Raw genomic sequence first — 17,667 nt, 5'->3', positions numbered from 1 at the left:
TCTTAGATTTAAAATTAAAAAACAGATAAAAACAACAAAAATGATTTCAGATGTAATTAAATATTTTAAACAACTGCAGGTATGTTACAGTATTGTGCCTTTGTTGTGGGTGTTAATCTTTAAATGTGTTTTTTTAATAACTTTGTGCAAATATAATATAATTGACCATAACAGGAGCAGAAACTGACACTATGTATTATTATACACAGCAACAAAATCATAATAGTAAAAATGATTGTATTATTGTAAACAAGTTTGTTTGAAAAAATATTGTTTTTACTTTGATGTCATTGACAACGACTTTGAATCTTTAAATAAATGTGACTAATTGTGATTGTGTGGGGGATTTCAGTAATGTAATGTTTTTCTGTGCAATTAAGCAGGAAATATTCAAATGTTAGCCTAGTTAGCTTTTCTTTTTTAATTTCTGTTGTTCTCTCTCTGCACAAAAACAAGCGCATATTTTACAACACATAAGGTTTATTAACATTTGCATAGGATCCAAACAGTACATTGTACTGCAGCTATGAAAAAGCCCCCCCCCCACTAAAATACCCACCCACACCATAATTATTCATCTGAAGACATTTTTAAGATGAAAACATTAGCAGATCCCTAAACTCACGCTTTAAATGTCATGTTAAAAAAGTGCAAAGTGAAGAAAAACTAAATATTTAAACTGATATGCTTATTAAACTCCTTAAAAATTCCTTCATCCACCTTGTAACCTGCTCCATTTAACATTATTACAACATTATGCGTAACCATATTTACATGCAGAAAAAAAATAAAGAACAAAGGTGCAGCAAAGTCAGTATAACCATCTCCACAATAATTGTAACAAATTGACTTAAACAGCTAAAGAAAGTGCTTAACAGTTGGTGTTGAAATTTACAGCCCCTTAAAGTTCCCTGATCACAGCAGCTGACAGTTAAATTTCAACTTTTTGTTCGATTTTTAGACTTTACAGCAGTTTTGGTGGTGCCACTGATCTTAAACTATCAAGACTTTACAGTAGAAAAGAAACTAAACTAAACTAAAAGAAAAAACAAAGAAACAAATGCTTCTCTTGGCAGCCGGCCTTTAGACAACAAGCCTAAAGTTGCCATTCAATTTCAAACTAAATGTAAATAATAATAATAATAATAATAATCATAATGATAATAATAATAATAATAATAATAATAATGATATATATGATGATGATACTAATAATCATAATTATAATAATAATAATAATAATAATGATAATAATGATGGAATAGTTGATTTCATTTAATCCAAGTGGTTGTCTTTTTGTGATTCAAATTTGTACCAAGAAACAAACAAACAGTGGTACTTTAATATTAAATGTGAAACATTTGAAATGGTTAAAAATGCCAGCTAAAATATTTTTGTAAAATATGTCAAAATGTATTTTGTCTGACAAATGTTTCAAAATATCCAATATTACATTTACTATGTGAAAAACCGAAGGATTATTAATTCATTTACAAATATATCAATGCAGTGGAGTGTTTTCGCCTAACAGAACAACCACGTTCCAAACTCATTTTACCCAATATTGGATCTTTAAGAAGTTTTTCTGTCAGACATCCAGAGGGCAGTATCAATATGTAACAAAGTTTGCAGGAAAGATCCCAACCCGCCCATCTTCCAGTTGCCCCTCCCACCAATCATATTGGGAGTCGGTCTTCGTGATGACGGTGATCCGGTCGCCTGGTACAAAGCTAAGGTCACCTGGCTGCTCCCCTGCAAAGGGGTGTGTCGCTGTGACAACCATCAGCCCAGTGGCTCCACCCTGTGATGATCCCCAATCTACAATTAACAAAAAGAAAAAGTAAAACAGAAACAAAACAAACATTTGACAAAAGCAGATTTAATTTAGTGCAAATTCACCGTTTAACATAGGTCTGATATATTTATGTTGTACAATTCAGAATATTAAATTTATTTACAATAACACATAGAAAACAGATGTTGAAACGGAGACATTTTACTATTTCATGAAAAAAAAGCTACTTTTGAATTAGTTATGATAAGGGAAACAAAAGCTGGAATAGTAAGGGTTACTAAAAAGAAACAGCTGGAGGAACATTTTTCATCTAATTAGATCATCAGAAAATCTCATTCTCTAAATTACATAAAAACATCAAAAGCTTAAGAGAATCTGGAAAAAACTTAAGGGACAAGGCTGAAAATCAATATTGGATGCCTATGCTCTTCAGGCCCTCAGGTGGCAGTGCTGTAATTATTCTGTCATGGAAATCACTGCATGGACTCAGGAACACTCACTGTGCCATCCACAAATCTGAACATAATTCAGGAAGTCTACAGTCTTGTCTAGACCAAAGTTAAATTGAAGTGGATCGAGGCAGAGTAGAAAACTGTTTTGTGGTCAGACGAATCCAAATTTGAAATTCTGTTTGAAAAGCATGGACACTACAACCTGGGAACTAAAGAGAACTTTGATAAACAGGCTCCTTATCACTATTTAGTCCAAGAGGTATGGGGGTACATGAGTGCCTTTGGAACCGGCAACTTGCACATGTGGAAAGGCACCATCAGTGCTGAAGGTATCCTAAAAGTTTTAAAGCAGCATATAATTTTACACATTTCATCTAGACAGTGCTAAACCTTGGAAAAAAAATGACCCAGCACTGCTGAGCAGCTAGAATCTTCTACCAGGCAATGCATTGCCACAATTCCTAGTTTTATGGACTACTGTTAAATGAAGAGGTGCTGCCATCAAATTTAAAATGTGCTTATGGTTTTTTTTTTTTCAGTTTTTTTCAGTGTTTTTTATGCTATATTGTGAATAAAATATGGGTTTATGAAATTTGCAGATCATTTCATTTTACTTTTATTTATATTTTGCACAGCACCTCAACTTTCTTGTTAACTAGACTCATTTTTTGTGTGAGATGTGTCAAATATTCATACCGTTCATCTGAGAGTTTCTGGAGGCAAACTGACCTGAAAGAGAAACAAAACATCAATTTAAGTCAAGGTTAATAAATCTGGAGAAAATTAATCTACAGCTGTGAACACATTAATAAAAATAAGTTCTCAAACAAGAAATATGAAAGACTAATGCTCTTTTTCCATCTTCCTCCATTAAAATGTATTCATTAGTGTTTAAATAAAGAGCTTATTTAAAATAAATAGTGTTAGTCTGCAGTTTAAGTTGCAGATCTGTGCTGTGAACACTAGAGGGAGCTGCAGCCCCAAAGCTGATAACAATATATTAATGTGTTTATCACTGCACAAGCAATCATACTGACTTACATTAATTTGCTGAAGACTCACTGACTTTAAACCACATCTTCACCCTAAAATTAATCATTTACCTTGGAGGACTCGTTTATCAACACAAAGGGGTCAGGTCCCCACAACGTAGCTGTTTGAACAGGTGTGTGTTGCCGAAGTATGCACACGCACATACGTACATACACAAAACACTGGGATTATTAGTCGGTTTTGGTACTGGCTGCATCAAGGTCGTGGGTTAATAACAGACTTGAATACACGGTGTGCCATGTGACCACATTAAGATACAAAACAAGGTAAATACAAACGGGAGACAAAATTACTGAAAAAGATGCTAAACAACCACATGGAGAGTTGACAAACTGAAAGAAAAGGGATACAAAATGAGCACGAACAATTTTTGTTCTTTTTGTTTTGCATCAGTTTAACCATTTCTCAAGCAAAAAAACTGGATGTTGTTTAGCAGTCCATAACAACCACAATGGGGTGCTAAACAATTTTGAAGGGACACAAACTGACCACAGAAACACAATACGGCCACAGAAGGCATGGAAATCTGTCTGAAATGGGACGCAAAATGGTTTAAAGCAAAATGACAACAAAAGGAACAAAAAGGATTAAAAAAAAAGAATTTACACATGGATGTTAACTTGCCAAAAATAACAAATTCTGACTATAATAAGATGCAAGCAAAAACCCAAAGAAAAGAAGAATATGTTTGTATTAATTGGTCGATTTGAATTCCCCAGACCCAAAACCAGTTACTAACATGGGCAATAAAACCAAATCAGAGGCCTCTGAGTTTGAAAGTGAGCTCAAGGAGTCACAGCAGTCCTCACAAAGGTAGACAATGAAAGAAAAAAAAAAAAAGAATAGCTGGTAAGGAGTAAGTAATGAAAGTTAATGTAAAACTCACTTGAGGTTTCAGATTTATAGACAGAGACACTTGGGTAGAGAGTGTTTTTAGTCCTTGCTCCAGCTCCTGTACTCAGACATATAGACACAAAAACACACAGACACACACCCCATTACAGACAACTTTCTCCATAAACTAATAAGACCTGAACAGTTGTATTTCAGAGCTTTACCGGCACTGGCTGCTGACACCTCGGAGTAGCTTGGTGGCTTTGACTGGATTGGAGCTGGTGGTCTGGCTGGGCGAACGGATGACTGGAGACAAACACAAATGTACACTTTATGTGCTGCATATTAGATAAAGGCAAAAAAATAAATAAATACATAAATTAAAAAACAAACAAATCACATGACATTCAGTATAACAGTCACTGAGTTACACTTAATTTGTGTCTCCATTGTTTGTTTGTTAGGCAAATGCATAAACCACTACACTATTGAGCCACTATGAAGAAAATAAAGCACAATAATTCTCAGGGTATTTTAGATGGATGCTAAACTGCATGCTGCCTCTATTCCAAAAGCATGGCTCTGTATTAGAAAAGTCTGTGTGCTGAACTGAGCTGCCTGCACTCACCTACCCTTTAGTGAGCACACTGGAAACTATTTAGGGCATCTTTTGAAACCATCCTCACTTAACACCTAGCTGCCTTTCCTTTTTGACTTAAGCTTTTGGTTTGCCTACCCTAGTTTGCAAGTTCTTGCTTGTCCAGTCGGTGGTGTAGGCCTCAGTGTAGACATCAAGGATGTGGTAGAGGTCATAGCACTCTGACGGCGGCTCCACATCACCATTCAAAATGGCCGATGCACGGATGTCTTGGGTGTAGAATCTGCAACAACACTACTGGATTAAAGACAAGCACTTGTTTGGAAAAGACAGAACTAGTTAAACTTCGGACATGCAGCAGATAGATTAGTGTTTTATCCCCATACTTGCGGTTGGTTTCTTTGCGTTCAATGAGGCAGGATCCCTCCAGAGAAATACCTGCAAACAAACCTCTGGACCTGCAGTAGGTGTACACAGCTGCAGTGCTCCGCAGAGCCACATCAGCCTCCACGTTCCTAACAAGCAGAATTTATTTTATTGATCAAACTGGCAAAGGTGAAGTTAAAATGGTCAAGTAACATTTTAGAATTTGAAAACATTAACACCTAATGACCGGTTAATTAGCACTAGTGATATGTTTCACAGAACATGATCCTGGGTCCAATCTTCTATGCTCATTTTTAATTTCAAAAACATTTTTTCTGCACAAAAAAATAAATGTTTTTCCAAGCACAGATTTGTTTTACTGGATGAAAAAAAAAAAAAACCCAAAACAACAACAACAACAACAACAGATAAATAAAAACAAAAACCAAACAAACCAAGCTGCAACTTGGTTCATAACTAAAAAAAGCAAAAAACAAACAAACAAACAAACAAACAAACAAACAGCAAAATAAAAAACTGCAAAACTTGCTTCAATGACCAATAAGTCTGTGTTCCAGTTTTTGTGAGTGAAGTTGGCTGTTATGACTATTTAGCAGTTTGCACCTCTGTAATGTAGCTTGCTAAGACAGTTAGCTAGCGCTAATTGATACCTTAGCTTTTCAATCTCTCATCCAAAGATGGCTACTTCTGGCTACAAAACCTCAACATAGTATAGCCAAAATGCTAAACTGCAGAGCAGAAATCGATGGATGACAACACAGTAGTTCAAACAATGTTTCATATATTAGAGCGATTAGAACATGCTGTAGGTATTACAGGTACTGCACTGCAGTGGTTTGTATCATATCTATCTAATAGACTCCAATTTGTACATGTAAATGGAGAGTCCTCTTCACCCACTAAGGTTAATTATGGAGTTCCACAGGGTTCAGTGCTAGGACCAATTCTGTTTACATTAAACATGTGTCCCCTAGGCAGCATCATTAGAAGACATAGCATAAATTTTCACTGCTATGCAGATGACATGCAGCTCTATCTATCCATGAAGCCAGGTAACACACACCAATTAGTTAAACTACAGGAATGTCTTAAAGACATAAAGACCTGGATGGCTGCTAACTTTCTGCTTCTTAATTCAGATAAAACTGAGGTTATTGTACTCGGCCCTGAAAATCTTAGAAATATGGTATCTAACCAGATTCTTACTCTGGATGGCATTACCTTGGCCTCCAGTAACACTGTGAGGAACCTTGGAGTCATTTTTGACCAGGACATGTCCTTCAACGCACATATTAAACAAATATGTAAGACTGCTTTCTTCTATTTGCGCAACATCTCTAAAATTAGAAATATCCTGTCTCAGAGTGATGCTGAAAAACTAGTTCATGCCTTCATTACTTCCAGGCTGGACTACTGTAATTCTTTATTATCAGGATGTCCTGAAAACTCCCTGAAAAGTCTTCAGCTAATCCAAAATGCTGCAGCAAGAGTACTGACAGGGACTAGGAAGAGAGAACATATTTCTCCTGTTTTGGCTTCCCTTCATTGGCTTCCTGTTAAATCCAGAATTGAATTCAAAATCCTGCTCCTCACAGGTCTTAAATAATCAGGCCCCATCTTATCTTAATGACCTTGTAGTACCATATCACCCTATTAGAGCACTTCGCTCTCACTCTGCAGGCTTACTTGTTGTTCCTAGAGTATTTAAAAGTAGAATGGGAGGCAGAGCCTTCAGTTTTCAGGCCCCTCTTCTGTGGAACCAGCTTCCAGTTTGGATTCGGGAGACAGACACTATCTCTACTTTCAAGATTAGGCTTAAAACTTTCCTTTTTTCTAAAGCATATAGTTAGGGCTGGACCAGGTGACCCTGAATCCTCCCTTAGTTATGCTGCAATAGACGTAGGCTGCCGGGGATTCCCATGATGCATTGAGTTTTTCCTTTCCAGTCACCTTTCTCACTCACTATGTGTTAATAGACCTCTCTGCATCGAATCATATCTGTTATTAATCTCTGTCTCTCTTCCACAGCATGTCTTTATCCTGTTTTCCTTCTCTCACCCCAACCGGTCGCAGCAGATGGCCCCGCCCCTCCCTGAGCCTGGTTCTGCCGGAGGTTTCTTCCTGTTAAAAGGGAGTTTTTCCTTCCCACTGTCGCCAAAGTGCTTGGTCATAGGGGGTCATATGATTGTTGGGTTTTTCTCTGTATTTATTATTGTGCGATCTACTGTACAATATAAAGCGCCTTGAGGCGACTTCTGTTGCGATTTGGCGCTATATAAATAAAATTGAATTGAATTGAATATACAGTTGATGCAAAAAAAAAACAAACAAACAAACAACAAAAAATTAAAAAAAAAAAATCACAGTCCTTCGTTTCTCCAATGACCTGCAGTCTTCTTTAGGTTTATTTCCTGCTGTGTCTGTAAAGCTATAGCTGGTTGCAGGTTATTCAATCACTGTGTATGTGACTAATTTCCTAGTACCATATACACTCAAACATAAACTAATTGTAACAACTGACCATCTTCTTCAAACAAATTCAGCTCTGGTCACCATTTGTCTGTCTGTCTGTAACATTTATTGAGAATGAACCGACTGACATGTAACTCACCACGCCCACAAACACCTGCCAATACATGAGCACCAAAACCGGTTAACCCACCCTGAAACCACCTTATTCTAAAATTAACCTCAACTTCTTAATTGGCCTCTAAAGTAAATCACGGGTGATTTTTTTCACCACCTTAGACAGTTTGGCTATCTGCTTCAGGCCTCAAAACACAAACTGTCATTAAATGTCTCATAAATCTCTAAGCAGAATAGGACAATCCAACCTAAGCTGTAATTTACATAAACAGAAAGCATTCAAGGCAATTAAAAGACAGACAGACAGATTGTGTTAGGGGGGTGGGGAGTAGACTCACCTTCCAACAGGTCCCACGGCGACAGTGGCGTTCCCGCCAAGCGTCAAGTTCCCACCCTTTGTGAAGGCTTCGACGGCCCTCCGGTAATTCAGGATGATCACCAAGTCTGACACCTGAGGGGGAACCAGAAAATTAGCTTTTACTTCTGCTTTCCAAAAAGGGATGTGGTGCATTAAAGGACAAATTGATATCTCTGTGATGCAAACCGCTGCATTCACAACTTTTAAAAACACTATTGACACATTCATGGTGATTATTGTGAACCCCTAAATTCAACACAAATACAAATGTTTCCTCTTGGAATGCAAATCAGAAATCAAATAAATAAAATTATAAGATTTGGGATTATACCTCCACCCCGATTTCGAAGCCTCCACCTAGACCAGCAATGCCAATGGCTGAAGGTGCTGACCAGCCTGCAGACACAAAAACACACAGAATAAAGCTCAAGCATGGATAATATTTATGGCTAAAGCCAGGATGGATTATTCACACAGACAAGAGCTGGACTGTAAAGAATGGCTTGGCCTACTGCTGGCGCCAGTGTTTTCAGATGTGGTGAACTGCTCCTTTAATGTGAAAATCCAGAAAACCAACAAAAGAGCCTGAAGAAGAAGAGCAGGGGTGGTGGCAGCCACTCAGTAAGGCCCGTGTGACCATCGGTGGGTTCTGGCACCACGACAAACTCAAACATCCTCCACCGCCGGACCAGTTCACTGACATCAAACGCTTGACGTGTCAGATGACTACAGCACACTCCCAACACTGCAGGGAGGCCTGCTTTTTAACCGCAGTAACCCAAAATGTCACAAGACAAAACAAAACAACAAAAGGATTATTGAGAGACTCAGGAAGATCAAAAACAGCAAAAACTGAACCCGATAAGAAGAAAAAACAGGACAAATTGGCAAACAGCAACAAATCACAAGAATTGCTTTGCAGACTGCGGCTAAATCCGTGATTAAAAACCAGCTATTATTTCCTCCTCCAACATGACACCTCTGCTGTTGAACTCTCGTTACCTTACTAATAAAGGGTACAGACCTTCTAGAACACATAAAAAAAATGTGTACTCATCTTGTACTTTGTGACAATCAAATAACAGAGCAATAATAATTCAGTTACTCAGATCAATCAAGCGGATAAATTCCAGAGGCAACATGTTTCTCACAAACATACAGAGACTTTACTTGGAAGGGTAACAAAAGTATACTTTTGTCAAAATGCCATCTACAATCGATTACAATCTTTTTTTTTTCGAAGTTTAGTTGCTTTGTACAACTGTTACATCACACAGACACATGCTAAGAGATAAGAGCATATAAATTCCAAGAATTCCACTACAGAGTTCTTGGACTGTCCTTGTAGTACAATTAACTGCACAGTAAGTAATTTTCCTCAGATATTTGGATTCGAAATGCTCCAAAAAGGTGCCAACAGTACAAACATAGACCAGGGTTCAGGGACTCCAATTAGCTAACATGAAGCCTAGCAGACAGCTAGTAGCTACAGCCAGTGTGCCACTATAAATCTTTCAAAGAACCCACCATGGCATAATAATGCAAACTTTAAGCCTTTATACAATTTAAACTGGTGATTTTATAATTCACAGCACTGCAATTGTATAAAGGGGGAAATTAGCTATAAAAACCAAATCTATTTTTTAAAGCAAGCTGTAAAAATGTTAAATTCTGTTGTAAAATGTCTTCAATTTCTCCAGACTTTTGATACTTATATCCTTCAGACAAATACAAGCTTGCAAATCCATATTTATTTTGTGTAGAAAAACAAACTGTTATATCCACAAGTAAAAACAAACAATAGAGGACTCAGAATCGTGCTTTGCGGAACACCATGCCAGTACTGCTGATGCGTCAATAGCATTTAATTTTTTTTTTTCTGGAATAGCTTAATTTCTCAGGCCTGGAGTTTGATACTTGTGAGTGAATCATTTTATTTGTCGATGAGGCTGAAGTGCTGGTTGAAAGGAGCAAAACAATTAGTGATCGAGCACGGCTTTGTTCTATCTGACAGATGAAAAAAAGAGTCTCCACATATTTTGGCATCTGGTGACTTACCTGAGCAGCCTTCTTAATTAAAGTTTATATTTTTTGAAACACACCAACAGATCCCTGTGCAAATTCCAAACCTTTACAGAGCATGGAAGGAGTGGTGATCTTACGTCTGTCAGGAAGCCTGGCGATGACTATTCCGCTGCCTCCTCTGGCTGTGATCATGAAGCCTGCCTTGATGACGGAGATGATGGCCAGACCCTCAGCCTTAGCTATTACGTGAGCTACAACAAAAAATATGGTACAGTACACACTTTTAGCTACATTACAGTATAATACTTCACATTTTAAAATAAGAAAACCCAAGTATTTAAAGAGCACTGGACTAGTCCTCAGTATATAAAGCTGACAATATGACAGGTTGTTACCAGGGATGAGTTTGTCTGGTCCATTTCTGCTGGAGATCTCGGTGAAGTCTCTCAGGATCTTGGCAGCTTTCTTGGCCTCAGACTTCAGGTTGGATGGGATTGGGTTACTCACTGCAAACACCCAAATTACATGGCTCATTAAAGGCATCAGCAGCTCATTCAAAGCTGCTCCCTTCAACCCTACCCTCCTCAACAGCTTGAAAAGTCATCATCCTGACAACAAACCGAAGAGTAACACTCATCAATGAGCTCACTGTTCACTTTAATTGATCTTATCTTATCTCCATCTGTAGCAAACAAACTTCCCATTACACTTCGACTGTGAGGCTCAAAAGCTCATTTATGCTGATAACTGGCACGTTATTTTAAGGGACATGTTTACTTATTAGAAAAAAAAATAATCATTTTGCTCACGGCTGAAACAAGCTGAAGAGGAACATTCAGTCCAGAACAAGAAGAAATGAGGACAGATATGAACTTTTCTGTGATATAAAAGGAATTCCCTTTTTATGCAGCTTCCTGGCCAGTAACTAATCCATTACTATAATGTCAGCAACACTTTATTCAAAGAAAATATGTGCATATCCAAATAAACTTCCATTAAGGAGGACTACCCAATTAATGCACTGAATATTTTCTTGCCCCCACTTTCTATATTTGGATTTATTTACCTTAAAATAGAAAACAGACAAAACGTCTGGAACTACAGTGGTAAAAGCAAAATTTGAAAGGTTTTTTAGAATATAAATATTTGTGCTAGTTAAACCATCATTCATTTTTACATTTTTGTGTAACATTTATAAAATGTGATTTTCACAATATCAAAATTAAGTCTATTATTTAAATATATACATTTTAAACTACTAAATTTGTTCACAGACAAAAAAAATGAGAACATATCTGAAATATAAAGAGATTTAAATTATAATAAGATTTTATTTTTATCAGAATAATATTAATTGATGGATGCCTAAACCTTTAGATGATAACACATATGACACATAAGTCTGCAGGTGCAGGACCTTTTAATTCTTTTCCAGAAATAATTAATACATAAATTAAATTAATTATTCACACATATATATCATTATGATAGCGTTTTATTCTCTACCAAGTCACTGGGATTCTTTTAACCAAGTTCTTCGAACTCTTTTATTTGAAAACAGCAGCTCCGTGTTCACATTTAAAATACATTTTTTTAAAAGTTAATACCAGAAAATTAATTTGTATTTTTGCTTTTGAAAACAGTAAGAGATTAATTTTCTTCCCATTTTCTCTGTATTTGATTTTTAAAGATTAGATGACTCTTCTTCAAGTCTCACATCATAAGACTTTCCAGGAAATCTCTGCAGTGAGAGTCAGAGAGCTGTGACCAGTCTGCCGACATGCCAAAATGCACTCCTGCTGCAGCAGCAAATTCCTGACACATGACACAGCCTGAACAGCACATCCAAATGTGCCGCTGACCAACAACATGCCAACATGGCCAAGTGCTCCTGCAGCATCGCCTAGACTCCATCACAGCCTGCAGCACTGATGGAGAAAACACTGACTCAGAGAAACCACCCAATCCTCCATTTTGAACGTGAATCCAGTGGCTTCAGTTAGGCTCCACCCCAGCCAGCACTGAGGTGGAGTTAGTTATAGCCATCTTTCAGACAGAATCTACCTGTGTATGGAAGTTCTAGTGCTCTTTTTAGACAATTCTAGTCAATAATGCAAGTTTAGATTAGTGCTAAGGAGGTTGAAGCATTCCTTCATGTTCTAGTTGTTGGTCAGACGTTCTGGTAATTAGACTGTGATCATCTACATAGAAGTTTGACTCATCTTTGGAGCAGTTATACAGGATTTTAATTGCTTTTTTGGTTGGCTAAGGGTGTTCCTTATGCCTGCAACAATGTTCCTTTGGAGTTTAAGATGGTACTGTTTGTTAAAGAGATGTCTAAATAGGTCACTAGGGAGGTTTCCAAAGTGGCTGCATGTCAACTGATGATCTGTGATTTCCCTGTGATTTGCTCATAAAAATGTTGAAGGGGTAATTTCAAGTCTTTTCAAGCCTTTCAATGGTGGTATTTTTAAATAGCTATATCTAGAGAACTATTTAACCTATGTCATTCAAATTTTTAATCCAAATATCTACTACTATGACCTCAGGAATATGGCATTTTGAAAATGTAGCTGAAGTTCAACATAAAATACTGAGACATTGGATTAGTGTAAGGCTTACAGAAGGCTTAAATTCCACCATGTGTGTCATGAACTAGATCATGTTATATATAAATTTATCATATTTTCATAAAGTTCTGCGTTACTTTTGATATACTTGACAAAAAAATAGCAAAATAACGGCTTTGTAATTAAGTTTAGTTTTGGTGTTATTTATAATGGTCATTGCAACATCTACCCTGAGGTGTTTGTATGATCATGCACATGCTAGAATTTGTTTGAACATGCCACTGATAGCTGAAGTGAGATAAGTTTGTGGATTAGCTTGATTAATACAATGAGAGAGGCTAGAGTTACCGCAAGTGGGTGTAGGTATACAAGGAGTATGACATCACACTGCTGAGAATTACAAGGTAAATAGCTTAATGTGAACACGATGCTTTGATGTAGGATAGTAAAACACATTGGTGATGGTCAAGCTGGGAATGTTTCTTGGTTTGGTCAGTTCTCATGCTCTGGCTGTTTTTGATGATGGAGTCCCTCTTAGTAGTTTCTAGTGGTTTATGTTTGTGATCCATGCTATAGTCACCAGACAGGATTAACTTGTCCTGGTTAGTTAGTCATGAATAAGAACAGTCAGATTTTTGGCGGAAGTCCTTTAGGTTTTAGTTATTTAGGAGCCGGGTGGTCTTTAAAGAGGTTTTAGATGTGAATGGGGAGCTTTTACTGGGAATTAGCGCAGGTTTATTGCTTCTGTTACCTCCACAAGGAAGTTCTGATTATTTTTCATAAGATTCTGGTCACATATGACGAGGTCCCATGGCAATAAACTAGTATAATCTTATTAATTTCACTTGTAACATAACAAACCCAGCAGCACAGAGAAGCAGTCACTGACAGCTGATTAACAGCTAACGATAGCCTGTTAACACTAATGAGATGTCACAGATTCTCCACAACATGAGCAGCCCCCCAGCCCTACCCAACCCATGGCCAGGCCCAAAATAGGCAGCGTGTAAGTTAAAAGAATATACACAAAATATTTATATTAATGTCTGAAAATTCTTTTTTTTGTGTACATACATTTTAATAAACAAATATTTACTCCCCTAACCCACATCTCCCTCTGCCCGTGACCCTCTGGGGGGTCCTACTCTTCAGTTTGGGAGCCAGAAAAACTAAAACTGCCCTTTATAAGGGAGTAAACAAACTGTAAGAACGTTTCCTGGTAAAACTGCTCTTCTTTTACTAAACCTAACCCTGTAGGTGTACAGGTAAAGCAGACAGGTAGAACAGACCGGAAACAGCAGACAGACACATAAAATAACTCCTTGTGTACTTAAATTACTCTTTTATCTTTAACTTACTTTTTTTCTTGTTTCTTCTCTGTCAGTTTGACTGACGACAGGTGAGCAGTACAAGCCTCTTCTCTTCTCTTCACTTCCGCTTCACCTGACGCTTCTCACAGCCGGAAACTGCGCGCGCAAAACTACGTAAAGGAGAAGCTGTAAGTAGAGGCACGTGGTTAGGTGAGGGCAGTTGGAACTGTGTCGGTTTGCTGTGTGAAGGGTGGTGCTCTCTATCAACTAGGCGCGCCCTCGCGTGTCTGCAAGGTAGCTCGACCGAGTGGATTTTTCCCTGATTTCAGACTCTCAGGTGCGCGGTTAATGTGGAGGCTTTTAATTTGGTACTCAGATGTTTTTTGTTTCTCAGGTATATTAATATCTGACAGTAAAAATACTGCATCCAGATAATGAGTTTTACCTCTGGTAGTTGCACATTGAATTGATTAATTGTATATATTATTACAATATCTAAAAAAAAAAGTATATATATAAAATATACTGAAGATATTAAAAAATATATATTATTTTTTTTTATGAATAATAAACAATAAAAATGTAATAAATGCCCATTGATATATAAAGCATTTGAATCTTTTTAAAGAAAAAACTGATTGGAGTGCCACTCTCGTGGGTTTTCTTCCCCAATCTATGACTGGTAGTGCTATCCAGATATGCTTTTTCTGCACTGGTAGGGTGTCTGGGATCCTTGTCATGTGGAAAAACGAAACTGCCACCAATCAGACACTTTCCAGATGGTACTGTACAGTGGAATAAAATCTGAAGGTACTTTTCTTTGTTCATAAGTCCACCAGTTTTAAGATTCCCAGCACCACTGCCTCAAATGCAGACCATGATGGAGCCTCGGCCGCGTTTTACAGATTGCTGTAGACACTCACTGTTGTACCTCTTTCCTGATAACCTAAGTACAAACTGATAATGATTTGAACCAAACATTTTTGTCCAGTTTTTGTGTAATTTGACTTACTTCAGCCCGAGGCTCCAGTGAACAGTAGATCAACTGAAATGCCAGATACGTCTTCTTTTTTTTCTTCTCCTTCATTTCTCATATTTTGTAGGAACATTACTTTCAGGTTCTGTTCATCTGCTGTAGATAGTTGATTTTTTTAGGCTTGAACCTTTTCTTTAGTCATTTTACATTTATATTTTACATATTTTAAGGACACACTGCACACCATGCTGAGATATGCCAAGTTTCTGGCTAAGAGCTTTTGGGGGAAAAATACAATTTTGTGTCTGTCAAGCTGTGTTATCATTGGCGTTTTTTTTTTTATTGAAGAAATTATGTGCGTTTGTGGTAATCTGCAGTAACAATGTGCCTAAAGATACAATTTAAAATTGTAGGCATCTTTAGGCATCTGTAAATCAACACTGGTTGATGTCTGTAGTTAAGTGCCTGTTTTGCCTAAATGACTTGTTTTTTCACTGTTAAGTGGTTCAACAAACAAGCAAACAAACACACAGAAACAAATATTCCTCTGAAAGTGGTCAGGTACAAGGACTGGACTGAAAACAAGTGAAAAATCAGCCAATGTCCAAAGAAATATTTTAAAAGATCTTCAGAAAGCGTGGAGAACAACTGCTGAAGATCACTTTGAAAAACTATAAGAGTGCCTGGTTCATTGGAAGCAAAAGATAAAGAAAGGAGCAGTGGCTCAAGACTTTTGCAAAGTAGTATCCACTACTGATACTACTTGTAGTCTCAAACTGATTATAGTGGGTGATTTGCTTCTGACTCCTAAGGCATTTTTAGACTTAGCTGAGTTTTTAAATAATATTATTATGTTTTTTAAACTTTAAATAATGACATTTGAATGGGAAAAGTTTAAATTCTACAAATGTGGAAAACAAGATAAATGTTTCCAGAGGCAGTGACTTCCTGACTGGAGATAAATATGATTTTCTGGCATCTTTAGCTGAACTTAATGTTAGCTGCCAGCATCGCTGTGGCTGATATAACAAATCACACAGTTATATCACTCAGTAGTAATGTTGTGTAACCTGTAAGTCCACGACTCCATCTACTGCTGAGAAAATGCAGCGCGTAAATATTTAGAGAAGGGAGCTTATTGAATTTAGACATGGCTGATCTTGAACCACCCAGTTTACCAAAAACTTGTTTTTGGACAGTTTCATGCCTTATTTACCTGTATACCTTACCATACCTGTATTTTCATACATTTTAATGCATATTTTGTAGGAATCATTTAGACTTCTTAGCTATTTTATTGTAATATTTGCATCGGTTTTTTTTTTACTATTTCCTAATACTTTATTCTGACATTTGATATGTTGCAATGATTCCATTAATATATTTCTTAGAGATTTATTGATTTTACATGCATTTCAATAATATTTTTACATGTTTTACATCTTTTTCTTTCATATTTTACATTCATTTTTTATTGATCTTTTGATTTTGTTATATTCATTTTTATTTCTTTACATTTGCTGATGTTTAATTCTGACATTTTAGTTAAAAATGTAATATCAGTTTTGGACACTAATATTTTCTGGTATTTTTGAACAAACTCAAAACAGGTTTTGATAAAGTATTAATGAGGTTTTTTTTTCATTTATGCATAATTTTAAGATGGTTTAAAGATGCTTGATGATTGAAAATGTTACCAATAATTCACTAAATTAAATATTCATTAAATTTTAGCAATAATTTCCAATCAGGCTGACATGTAAAACTGACAGATTTACATGGTGAATCTAAGTGCACATGTTAATTAATGAACATTGTCCCTTTCAAATAAATGTAAACATGAACAAAACCATACATTCTAAAGTTAACCTATTAACCTAACCCACTAACTACATTTGGACTGTGGACAGAAGCCAGAGTACCTGGACATTAGATTTGGATGGAGGACCTTCTTGATGTGAAATAACAGTGACAAGCACTGGGCCACTGTGCTGCCCCATAAAATTAAACAGAATGATCAATGAAATTCATAAAAAGATTTAAATAGGGAAACAAATCATCAATGCCCTTCCTTATCCATGTTTTCCTTTTTCTCAGCCTTGATCTCTCATTTCCTCTCATCCCACCATCTTTATCTTTTTCCACAATCGCTTCTCTTTAAATAGCCTGCTGGATAAACATCTGTCTGACTGCAGCCATTTGTCTTCCTAATGTGTTTCCACTCAGTGTGTATGCGTGAGGCCACCCAGTCTCTACAAAACAGTTCAGGGCTCCCACTCCTCTAATCCTCTACAGGCCTCCTCAAAATCCTCAGAAATCATTTTTCAAGTCCTGCAGTCCATGATCTGTCTTCTTTAAGACTTTTGAGTTACTCTTCACGTCCACATAATTCAGTGTTTAAGTTCTCTTGACATCTGCAGATCACCCCCACCCCAACCTCCAGGTTCAGATCTCTTTCCAAATCATCCACAAATCATTCTCCCAGGCCTTCAATTCAAGGAATCCCAAATCCTTGTAAGTTCTTGAATCTATCTGATGTTATCCTATGGTAAAATGAGTCTTTAATCCTTATCAGTGGTCTTAAAAGTCAAATTCAACGATAAAGCCTTTTCCCAAGTTTCCCAGTTCTCAGTGAGTGCTAGTTCTGGATCATTTTCCCACTCTTTCAGTTGTTTGTTCTCTATTCTCTTTTGTATCGTTAGTTCCCCCAAAAGTCTCTTTCA

General features: G+C 36.8%; 1 protein-coding gene and 1 long non-coding RNA gene across 2 annotated transcripts; one reads left to right on the top strand and one right to left on the bottom strand.

Moving 5' to 3' along the window:
• Positions 1-2: 2 nt before the first annotated feature.
• sh3yl1 (SH3 and SYLF domain containing 1) lies at positions 3-14,249 on the bottom strand. The gene is made up of 11 exons (XM_005462885.4): positions 14,017-14,249; positions 10,484-10,594; positions 10,226-10,339; positions 8,395-8,459; positions 8,044-8,156; positions 5,119-5,247; positions 4,871-5,015; positions 4,359-4,440; positions 4,187-4,252; positions 2,944-2,976; positions 3-1,818 (listed from the first exon to the last, which is right to left on the bottom strand). Coding segments are annotated over exons 1-11 (1,068 nt in total). The 5' UTR covers positions 14,018-14,249; the 3' UTR covers positions 3-1,609.
• On the top strand, positions 10,220-12,803 carry LOC112843863 (uncharacterized). Its single transcript, XR_003216402.1, has 2 exons — positions 10,220-10,356; positions 11,779-12,803. It is a non-coding gene; the product is annotated as an uncharacterized LOC112843863 (long non-coding RNA).
• Positions 14,250-17,667: the final 3,418 nt, after the last annotated feature.

Source organism: Oreochromis niloticus, linkage group LG23 (assembly GCF_001858045.2).
Source record: "Oreochromis niloticus isolate F11D_XX linkage group LG23, O_niloticus_UMD_NMBU, whole genome shotgun sequence".
NCBI lineage: Eukaryota > Metazoa > Chordata > Actinopteri > Cichliformes > Cichlidae > Oreochromis > Oreochromis niloticus.
This window is presented reverse-complemented; position numbering and strand designations above follow the sequence as displayed.